General features: G+C 39.7%; 1 protein-coding gene and 2 non-coding genes across 3 annotated transcripts; all 3 read left to right on the forward strand.

Annotated features, from left to right (window-relative positions):
- Window positions 1-1,201: 1,201 nt before the first annotated feature.
- CCT6A (chaperonin containing TCP1 subunit 6A) lies at window positions 1,202-11,288 on the forward strand. The gene is made up of 14 exons (XM_004268740.4): window positions 1,202-1,476; window positions 1,925-1,988; window positions 3,413-3,547; window positions 4,404-4,577; window positions 5,342-5,445; window positions 6,058-6,168; window positions 6,404-6,563; window positions 6,650-6,732; window positions 7,389-7,485; window positions 7,796-7,943; window positions 8,590-8,723; window positions 9,278-9,380; window positions 10,561-10,633; window positions 10,893-11,288. The coding sequence occupies exons 1-14, from the start codon at window positions 1,340-1,342 to the stop codon at window positions 10,963-10,965; spliced, it is 1,596 nt and encodes a 531-aa protein (XP_004268788.1). The 5' UTR covers window positions 1,202-1,339; the 3' UTR covers window positions 10,966-11,288.
- On the forward strand, window positions 4,138-4,271 carry LOC117201026 (small nucleolar RNA SNORA22). The gene has a single exon (XR_004482922.1). It is a non-coding gene; the product is annotated as a small nucleolar RNA SNORA22 (small nucleolar RNA).
- LOC117201024 (small nucleolar RNA SNORA15) lies at window positions 7,987-8,126 on the forward strand. The gene has a single exon (XR_004482920.1). It is a non-coding gene; the product is annotated as a small nucleolar RNA SNORA15 (small nucleolar RNA).
- Window positions 11,289-11,328: the final 40 nt, after the last annotated feature.

Below are 11,328 nucleotides of genomic sequence, written 5' to 3' on the forward strand. Positions count from 1 at the left end.
AAAACCACTTAAAAGCATTATATACCATGGCAGTCGCTAGGAGAAGACTGGGAACAATCTAAATGTTAGATTAGCCAGTAGGTGACTGGCTAATCAGGTCATTCTTACAAAGAATATCATGCAGCTGTTAATAAGAATGAGGAAGACGTATTTGTATTGATATGTAACAATCTCCAAGATACTTTAAGTGTAACACACCCAATAGTGCATATTATAAATTGCCATTTTGTGTGGGGGAAATTTCTTATATTTATATACGTATTTACTTAGAAATTCAGAGAGCATCTGGGGAATTCACACTGTCTAAAGGAAACTTATGTAGCTAAAGGTACCTGCCAGGAGGAAGTTGAACTAGAGGAGGTAGGAAGACCTTTCACCATATACCCTTTGGCACCTTCTGAATTCTGAACAGTTTTAGTCATTACCTATAAAAATAAAATACAAAACATCAGTGAATACCTGGTATCTAGGCAGGGGGCGAGAACTGGATACGAGAAAACAGTTGTGGACATCTTTCAGAATAAAGGAGTCCTCTCAAAGGCTGGACACCACTGCTCAACAAAGTTTGAGTTTTCAAAATTGCCTTGAGGGCCTGAAGCCTCAGCACTGTGTTGTGTGCCCAAAGGGTGGACTGACTCTTGCTTTTCCTCAATTGCCATCGCACCAATCAGGTAGCTTTCTAAAGGCTTCTAGCACTTTCCACCTCACATTATATCTCTTCGTCTTCCCTACGCCTAAAACACCTACGATACTGGTCGAGGGTCCTTATTAGATCCACTCTGTTACCCCCCCCCCCCCCCCCCGCCCACAGCACCTAAAACACCGTCCAGCACACATTACACAGTCAAGAAAACTATTGACCGGGATGAAAGCAGCAAGGCGATAAAAAGGGCAAACGGCGCGGGTGAGGTAGAGAGGAGGCCCACCCTACACCCTGCGGCCGGAGACCTCCGGGAAAGAGCAGCCGCCTCTCCCCTCACGCCCTGACGCACGCGGCCAACAAGCCCGCTCCGCCTACGCCCTCTGGTCCGGGGTCAGCAAAACCGGGCGCTAGGCAGCGCACGGGGCACCCTGCGAGCCCTGGTTGCCAAGGGGAAACGCTCCTCCCGAGCTCAATGGCGCCGCGGCCAACGCGAGGGGCGGGGCTACGTGCGGCCGCGACCCAATGAGTGGCACCGGCCGACCCGAGGCCCAATGGCGGCGGCGCGCGGGCACGCTGGAGGCGGGCCCGGCGCGCCCGACTTTTCCAGAAGACCCGGATAGCGCCTCACAGCCACGCTGAACCGGCTCTGGGCTCTCCGGATACCGGGTTCTCTCATTTTCTTCTGCTGGGTTAGCTATGGCGGCCGTGAAGACCCTGAATCCCAAGGCTGAGGTGGCCCGAGCCCAGGCGGCGTTGGCGGTCAACATCAGCGCGGCCCGGGGGCTGCAGGACGTGCTGAGGACCAACTTGGGGCCTAAGGGCACCATGAAGATGTAAGGCGGGGCTGGCGGGGAGGGCTGGGCTGGCATCGCGCACCTCGCGCTGTCGCGGGCCTGCGCCGGGGACTGAGGCCTAGAGCCCGCCGCCTCCGGGCCTCTGCGCTCGCCGCGGCGGCCTTTCTTCCCCGCATTGTCCCGGGTCGGTCCTATTTCTTGCCCTGGCCGTTTCCTTTGGTGGTCGATGCCGCCTCCGCCGAGAACAAAGCTGCCCGCGTGCGCTGCGCGGCCCTCGCCGCCCCGCGCGCTTGGGACCTAAGAGACCCTGAGGACTGTTTCCCAGACGGGAGGGGGTGGGCATTGCACCATTCCTGTTACCGGAATTAGAGAACCAACCCTTGGCCCCAGCTCCTGAGGATCTGGGTAAAGCCCGATTTTTATGGGCCTCTTAATTTAGTCTCCATTGAAAAAGTCACACTGTGATTCATTTCTGTCCATTGAACAGGCTTGTTTCTGGTGCTGGAGACATCAAGCTCACTAAAGATGGAAATGTGCTGCTTCATGAAATGGTGAGAGGCTGCTAGACTAGGTCCAAAATGTCTTGGTTTTCCGTAGTACATTTGATTTGTAGGAAGACTTTTACTATTTTACAAAGTAGGAGAAAATCATATTTATCCTTCTCAACAGGTAGTTTTCCAGACAACAGAAGAAGTAGAAAAAATGTAATCAGTACTGTTGTTGACAGTAGGATACAGTGAGAGCCCTGGAATCTAATAAACTTCCTTTTGAATCCCCTGCCCTTGCCATTTAAAGCCTTCGTTAAAGGGTTTTAATTACTAAAATTCTAATAAAAACTGAGAGCAATTGACATAATCAGGGAAGCAAAATGTGACAGGATGGTTATACTTTTTCAAACGGCATTTCTTTTGTTATATCACACTTCTCCACCACCAACTGGAGGAGAGATAAAACTACCATTTTTAAAGTCCCAGTGACTAAGAATCTGAGGTTAACTGAGAAGAGCAGTCATTTTACTTATCCCTAAGTTTCCAAAACCTAACAGTTCAAATCCTAGAAAAGGAAATGACTTGCCTATGTTTTGAGTTTAGAGTAAAATTTAGAGTTTTGATAATAGCATATCATGCCTTCAACATTCCAGGTGTTTGTAAATATCTTCAGTAAGGAATAGCTAACCTAGAAGGTGTAGTTTTTGTTCTGTGGCTTAAGTGGTGGCCTGTGCTAGCAGAGAACAGTAGGAGCCATAGTTAGTTTAAACTTGATGTCAGAAAAGCCGTCTCTACATGACTTTTAAATTTTCCCTAATTGAATGATAGTCTGCTTAGATTCTTAAAACTGTGAGTGTCCCCAAAGACATAAAAGACTGGACAACTGTACAGGATTAAAGGAGTATAAGAAGACAAAAGCAGTGCAGGAGCCATGTTGGAGCCTTTGTAATTAAGAATCTGTGGGTGACAAACAATGAATATTCTGTTTTTCCAAAACCTTTCCAGAGTTACTTAGCATCCACTGATGATCTTTGCTAAAGAGGCTAAGTTTTTCTTTTCTTTTCTTTTCTTTTTTCATTTTAATTATTTGTTCAGTGCCAAGTAAACTGGGCAGCCAGGCTTTCATTTAAAAGGCACTTGGTTTATTCTCACAAGAATCTTAAAATTGTCATAAAGAGGCATGCATGGAACATGGATTTGAAATTATTGTTCTTGTTAGTTCTATCACCTTGAGTTAACCTTAACTGGGTCTCACATTTCTTCATTAGTAAAGTGGAGATAATCTAAGAAGGAAACAAATTTATATAGGAAGGTGTTTCTGTCATCATAAACTGATAGCTAATGGTGAGTTTTTAGTCAGAGTAATATGTAGCTGTACACTTGGTCATTTTGTGCAGATAGATTAGCCTTTCACACATTTTAAGGTATATTTGGGCTGTTTTCATTTTTAAGTTGTTCCACGAATTTTTTTCTTTCTCTACCTGCAGCAAATTCAACACCCAACAGCCTCCTTAATAGCCAAAGTAGCAACAGCCCAGGATGACATAACTGGTGATGGTACCACTTCCAATGTCCTAATTATTGGAGAGCTCCTGAAGCAAGCGGATCTCTACATTTCTGAAGTATACATGAGTCTCGTGTTTCTGATTTTATTGTGTATAGGAAATAATCTTACTTTTACTTATAAAAACTGATGTGCTAGTGGTAACTGAGGCCATATAATAGAATGTAAAGAGCATGGGGTTAAATATGGGAACAAGGGTCTGTATCCTACTCTGACACAAATTTACTATGATCCTGGATGAGTTGAAGAATCTTCCTTGGCCTGAAGTGTGTTTTTTATCAAGTTGCATTGCATATACAGTTTTTATATGCCTATAACAGATTAATAATTGTGATGTAGAAATGGAATATTCAGGATTAGGCATATTTTTAAGGAAAAAGCTAACAAAAACCTTGAATTTAAATAAGAATACTACAACTTTTTTAGCCCTCAGTAGTTCCAAGGTTAAAGCAAACCTCAGTGAGTACTAATCTGATGTTAGGAAGAATTCCTGGGAAGAGAGAGAAAGCAGACTCTTAGTCTCCCTGTTTATTTTATTAGTAAATGGTGTGAATTAATTTCATATCACCTATAGGAAAGATATAATGGTCCTATTGACTGCCAGTTGTTATGACACAGTATTGAGTTTTGGGCGTTATCCCTTGTGGTTTGCACAGTGAACACCCAAGTGTGCTTTATAGTTCCCTTGGCTTTGACTCTGTGCTAGAGCAATGTCTGTTCTTTTCCTCTGCATTGAAAGGACTGTTTATCCTTTTAAATGTATTCAGAAACTCAGCACATTATATTAATTGTGTTTAAGGGTATGAATGATCCAGAATATCCCTTCATAAATTTGCTCTATCGTGAGCTATAGTTGCATCTAACTGAAGGTCTCTGTTGTTAGTGGCGGTTTTGTAATTGTGTGTTTATTATAGGGTCTTCATCCCAGAATAATTACGGAAGGATTTGAAGCTGCAAAGGAAAAGGCACTTCAGTTTTTGGAACAAGTCAAAGTAAGCAAAGAGATGGACAGAGAAACACTTATAGATGTGGCCAGAACATCTCTACGTACTAAAGTTCATGCTGAACTTGCTGATGTCTTAACAGAGGTATGTGTTAAATTTGATATGTGTCTGGTACATTACACCTATACTGAAAACCCCTGGCAACTGGAAACATCAGTATTCTTACTAATTCCAGTTATAGAGTGCCATCTGAAGTCTTCACAGTACCATCCTGTGTGGAGTAAGTAGGTTCATTTTTGTGGCAGTGATAACCTGATCTGTGGCCCTAAAAATAGAAAAAGTAAGTAAAGTGAGAAAATCGTAATAGCATACCTGGCCAGGTTATGAAGGTATAATCAGAGCTTTCAGTAAAAGAGGTTTCTAAAATGGAGATTTCCTTATTAAAAAGCCACTAGTAGTAGAGATGTCAGTGATTCTTTAGGTAATTACACATTGAGGTTTCAGAAATGTAGATGACTTCAGCCCTTTACAAATAATGCATTCTATTAGCGTGTAAAAAAAGACTTGGGGGGCTTCCCTGGTGGCGCAGTGGTTGAGAATCCGCCTGCCGATGCAGGGGACACAGGTTCGTGCCCCGGTCCGGGAAGATCCCACATGCCGCGGAGCGGCTGGGCCCGTGAGCCATGGCCGCTGAGCCTGCGCGTCCGGAGCCTGTGCTCCGCAACGGGAGAGGCCACAACAGTGAGAGGCCCGCGTACCACAAAAAAATAAAAAAAAAAAGACTTAGATCAGTACAGACATTTTTAAAGACGAGAAGCTGTCTGCTTTAAACTTTTCTGAAGATTAAACAACATAAGTGTCTCAATTTCTGCTAGTCAAATTCATTGAATGGTTATACTCTGTTGCAGGCTGTAGTGGACTCCATTTTAGCCATTAAAAAACAAGATGAACCTATTGACCTCTTCATGGTTGAGATCATGGAGATGAAACATAAATCTGAAACCGATACAAGGTAGGTGGTAGAATGCTATGAAATAAAGAGTGTTTACAAACTCAAAGGAGTTTATACAATACATATATTTTGCCTGTTTTTTTTTTTTTTGTCTTTGAATTAACGTATATTGCCTAGATGAGTATTTCATTTACTCAGTAGTATCTGTTTCCTCTTGAAATGAAGTTAATGGTATGTATTTTTACATAGAATGATTCTGGAAAGTCAACTACATCAGTCATTTGGCATTTATTGAACAAAGCATATGGGAAACTTCAGGGAATTTTAAAGAAAATTATTTAAAAGACCTAGTTTGGAAGCGTTTTTTAAATGAGGTGATCACAGTTTAATAGCCTACCAAACTTGTGACTATTTCTCTGCAGAATCTTCTGCACAAGATGGGGTTGTTACTTTCATTTGAATGGCTTGTTTTTGTCATGTTCTGGAATTCTGCTTTTTCACGATTGAACCTTGCTACGTATTACCCAAAAGTCCTGTTCAAATAGCTCAAGAAATAAAGCTGATTGTGTGAAAATTATCAATACAGTCTCAATTCATTGTTTTAGTTTTGTTAGCATATGTTACACCCCATCTGGAAATCAATAAGAATATAATTTTTATGTGTTGTAACAGCTTGATCAGAGGTCTTGTTTTGGACCATGGGGCACGGCATCCTGATATGAAAAAGAGAGTAGAAGATGTGTACATCCTCACATGCAACGTGTCATTAGAATATGAAAAAACGTGAGTTTATATATATCTCCTTAAAAATGGAAGAGAGGTGGAAGAGCTTGATATTTGGGGTAAGTCACTTTTTTGTGAGAATCAGTTTCCCGGCTGTACGTACGGACAATAATGCCTCAGTGGGGTTTCGGAAAATTACAGGAAATAGTCTCTGAAAACATACCAGGGGTAGAATTGGAGCTCGGTGACTATTTGCTAAATATTTCCTCCCCTTTCTGTAACTTCCTTTTTTTAGAGAAGTGAATTCTGGCTTTTTTTACAAGAGTGCAGAGGAGAGAGAGAAACTAGTGAAAGCTGAAAGAAAATTCATTGAAGACAGAGTTAAAAAAATAATAGACCTGAAAAAGAAAGTCTGTGGTGATTCAGATAAAGGATTTGTTGTTATTAATCAAAAGGTGAGAAATTTTGTTTTATAAACTAGTGTGTATCTTTTTATTTTAAAGGTAAAATATTGAAACTTATTTTTTGTTGTTGTTAACAGGGAATTGACCCCTTTTCCTTAGATGCTCTTGCAAAAGAAGGCATAGTAGCTCTGCGCAGAGCTAAAAGGAGAAATATGGAAAGGTACGGATACAGATTATCTGTGATGTGAATTTAACTTATTTTGCAAGTTAACTTAAATTATTCCTTTTTTCTCTTATTTTTGTGATTTTCTTATTTTTTATTGCGATAAAATATACATAATATAAAATTTATCATATTACCTGTGTTTTCCAGGATCACATTTCTTTTTAAGGATAATATTCCATTGTATGGGTATACCACATTAGTTTCGTTTATTCCTTTATCTGTCAGTGGACATTTATTTGGGTTTCTGCCTTGGCTGTTGTGACTAGTGCTGCTATGATTGTTGATATACTTGTTTTATTTTTAAATGATGACCTATACCGTACATATTTTTCCATGTCAAGAGACAGCATCAAGGGTTTCAGAGGAATACTTTCTTCCAAAGAGCTCACCATGATGAAGAGCTCTGTGCACCTTTAGATTTCATATCAGAGGAGTATTTGCTGACTTAAGAGTGACTTAAATGGAGGGTTAGGAGAAAAGACCAGTTTTCAGCTAGTTGGTGGTGAATGGAAAGGCTTAAGCTAAAATATATTTTAGAATATGATTTTCGCATGTAATTCTGATAAAGATTGCTTTCTAAAAATATTAATCTCTAAACATAACTAATAAAATCCCTTCTGCATCTCCCTTAAAACACTTGAATATTTCAGGCTGACTCTTGCTTGTGGTGGGGTAGCCCTAAATTCTCTTGAAGACCTAAATCCTGATTGTTTGGGACATGCAGGACTTGTCTATGAATATACATTGGTAAGTGTATTTTCTTTCCAAAATAATACTACTTTTTGGCTCATGAATTCTTCAGTAGTTAAAAATTCATTCAAACTTCGGATGATATTTTTGCTTTGTTAATATACATTTTGATGATTTATATGTAGTAATAAGCCATTGATGGGAAAATCACATTTCTTTTATGTGACTTTTTAAAAGAAGTTATTTGCTTTAATGTGATCAGTGCTGTGCCCTATTAATATGCTACTTATTCCTTCATAAGACCCTCTCATCTGGTCATTCTTTGCACAACCGTATCCTGGTTTTTGAAAACTGTCTCTTCACACAGGGAGAAGAGAAGTTCACCTTTATTGAGAACTGTAACAATCCTCGATCGGTCACATTATTGATCAAAGGACCAAATAAGCACACACTTACTCAAATCAAAGATGCAATAAGAGATGGCTTGAGGGCTGTTAAAAATGCTATTGATGATGGTAAGATTGTCACTGTATTTAAATTCTTTTGCTAGTCTAAAAGGCATGGCTGAATACTGTGTTCTTTTTATCAGTAGTTTACACAGCCAGACACCATGCAAAAGTAAAGTTTTACCTTTAAAATGGCTATGATGGTATGCTAAGTTTTTTCATGGCATGCTGTTGTTAAAAGAAGGTACAGGGCTTCCCTGGTGGCGCAGTGGTTGAGAGTCCGCCTGCCGGTGCAGGGGACACAGGTTCGTGCCCCGGTCCGGGAAGATCCCACGTGCCACGGAGCGGCTGGGCCCGTGAGCCATGGCCGCTGAGTCTGCGCGTCCGGAGCCTGTGCGTCCGGAGCCTGTGCTCCGCAACGGGAGGGGCCGCAGCATTGAGAGGCCCGCGTACCGCCAAAAAAAAAAAAAAGAAACAAATAAATGAACTAATACTAAGAGCTTTCAGCATTTTCCATGTGCTAGTTAAATCATTCTGCTGTTTGATAATGTTGCCTGTATTGCTTTCAAATGTAATATTAAAATTGCTGTGGTTATACTGAATTCTCAAATTAATGGATTTCCTGTGTGTTTTAATTTATATATTTTCTTACAATTGCCTCTACAGTTTTATTTTCTTTGTAGCTTAGCATTTCTCTCTTCCTCCCACCCAACAGGCTGTGTAGTTCCAGGTGCTGGTGCAGTGGAAGTGGCAATGGCAGAAGCCCTGATTAAATACAAGCCCAGTGTAAAGGGCAGGGCCCAACTTGGAGTTCAAGCATTTGCTGATGCATTGCTCATTATTCCCAAGGTGTGACTGCTTTAACTGTTTTCTAAACTACACCAAAATGATTCATCTGATGAAAACTTTTTGCTAATGTGGGTTTTTTCATAATGTGGATTTTGAATAAAAAGGGTTCATCAGTTTTCACCTTAACACTAGAACAGGTATTTCTTATTTGAACATATTGGTTCCTCTGGAGGGGAGGCTTGAATATCTGATGTTTCTGATGGCAAGAGATAGCTGTTTTAAGAGGGTTTGCAGTGTGGGGGTACAAACTTGCTTTTTGTTTTTGTTTTAAACTAAGGTTAATACTGTGATTTTTCTCTTGTATGCTTACTTGAGGGTACAGTTTATGACCAGTGTATTGCCGGGCTTGGGGTGGATTCGTGAGTTGGTTGGTAATGTATATCTAGTCATTCTCTAAAGTGAACATAAATACCGGTCTGTTTTCACTTATTAAAGGTTTGGTTTTTTTGTTTTGTTTTGTTTTTTTAACTATTAATTGGAAATACTGTTCATTTATTACAGACTTGACTATCTGTTATTAGGTCCTGTCTTTTAAATAAATTTGTTTCCTTTAGGTTCTTGCTCAGAACTCTGGTTTTGACCTTCAGGAAACACTAGTTAAAGTTAAAGCAGAGCATTCAGAATCAGGTCAACTTGTGGGTGTAGACTTGAACACAGGTAAGGAGGATGTGACTATTTGTAGGGGGTGAACTAGATACTATAGGTGAGGTAAGACCAGGAAGGACAAAAAAAAATGGGAGAGAGAAGAATCTTGGAGTTGCTTTTGCTCTTTGACACCAGTGCTATCCGGGATCTCTGGGTTCTAAAGTATGACACAAAAATGTAATGACTAGATACAAAAATAAAGGGAATTGAGGAGACATTTGAATAATTTAGAAGAGTACAGATTTGTTGATATTGCTGAGTTGTGGTAGGTGGTTTGGGTTAATGTTGAAGGGTTTCATGTTGAGCTTGCTTTACTGTTTTTTATCAGGGACTTTGATTAAAATGATACATTTCATGATCATACTCATGGGTGAAAAAAGGCTGAGGATAGCAAAAAATGCAGGAAGAGGGAACCAAATCTAATAAAATGAGTGAAGCCCTGATCTTAGGCCAGTGTAATCCAAATTATACAAGTACAAAGTGGAAGAGAGATAACTGAGATACATCTGTGCAGTATGTGTAAGACCTATTGTGAACAGCATCATTCACATTCAAGTTAATATAAAAGGTTTCTTTTTTTTAATTAACTTTTATTGTAGTATAGTTGATTTACAATGTTGTGTTAGTTTCTGCTGTATGGCAAAGTGAATCAGTTATACATATACATATATCTACTCTTAGATTCTGTTCCCATATAGGTCATTACAGAGTATTGCGTAGAGTTCCCTGTGCTATACAGTAGGTTACTATCTATTTTATATATATATAGTAGTGTGTATATGTCAGTCCCAGTCTCCCAATTAATTTAAAAGATTTCTGGAATGAGGGTAATGATAAGCCTGTTTTGCCAGATTATAGTTCAGGTGCTATACTTTAATATGGATGAATAGGAACGTCTCCAGAAAAACAGAGATGTTCAAACATTTGATAACCAAATAGAGCATTCCTATCACTGGAAGCATTCTAAGTAGAGGTCAGTCGCTCATCAAAGCTGCTGTGCACAGGAGTCATGGTCTGGAGTACAACATTGGGCTAATTTGAGGAACTTTGGGTTCTCATAGATAATACTGGAGGAAATGAGTGACCATTGATGAGTGAAGCAGCACAAAATACTCTTATTAGTTCTTTCAGACAGTATTCTGATCATATGACCTGCTCTATATGATTTTAAGAATACTGGGTTACTTTTCAGGTGAGCCAATGGTAGCAGCAGAAGTAGGTGTATGGGATAACTATTGTGTAAAGAAACAGCTTCTTCATTCCTGGTAAGTTTGGGAAAGCCAAAATTATAACATCTGGGAATATTCATACTCTTTAAAATTGGTATGTTTAATTTTCTTTCCATAAGAAAAGGTAATCAGTCAAAGGCAGCAACTAAGTGAGCCTTCTGTGTATGGAAAGGAAAGGGGAAACCTGACTGGATATAATTTGTGCAATTTAGTTGGAGATTGAGTTGAATTATGAGTTGAATTAGAGTTCATACCTCAAACCTGAGTAGTCTGATTTTTTCCCCCCCCTTTTCAGCACTGTGATTGCCACCAACATTCTCCTGGTTGATGAGATCATGAGAGCTGGAATGTCTTCTCTAAAAGGTTGAATTGAAGCTTCCCTTGTATCATCTGAATCATGAAGATTCTACAGAGTGATCCTAAGAATATAGCTATGGAATTTTTGTCCAAGCTTCAAATGATTTTCAAAGGATTTTCTTTTCCCATATAAAAAAAGGAGAGAACACTGGCATCTGTTCAGATTCTGAAGTTCTGAAATTATAATTACAATATTTTTTAAATTGCACTGTAGTGTACACATACAGACCATACTTACCAATAAACAGGATGTTTTGCTTTAGCTTCAGTGATATAAAAATACATGTTAGATAAGCATATATTATCTATCGTATTAAATATTCCTTGAAAAACATTTTAATGGTTTAATCTTCTAATGAATGTATTTTAATTTA

Source organism: Orcinus orca, chromosome 16 (assembly GCF_937001465.1).
Source record: "Orcinus orca chromosome 16, mOrcOrc1.1, whole genome shotgun sequence".
In the NCBI taxonomy this organism is placed as follows: domain Eukaryota; kingdom Metazoa; phylum Chordata; class Mammalia; order Artiodactyla; family Delphinidae; genus Orcinus; species Orcinus orca.

Bases quoted from the DNA above. Each gene is read 5' to 3' on its own strand.
- CCT6A (XM_004268740.4), top strand. From the start codon at position 1,340: ATGGCGGCCGTGAAGACCCTGAATCCCAAGGCTGAGGTGGCCCGAGCC. The intron at 9,381-10,560 runs GTAAGGAGGATG...GTTACTTTTCAG, and splicing joins GGGTGTAGACTTGAACACAG to GTGAGCCAATGGTAGCAGCA. The intron at 10,634-10,892 runs GTAAGTTTGGGA...CCCCCTTTTCAG, and splicing joins AAACAGCTTCTTCATTCCTG to CACTGTGATTGCCACCAACA.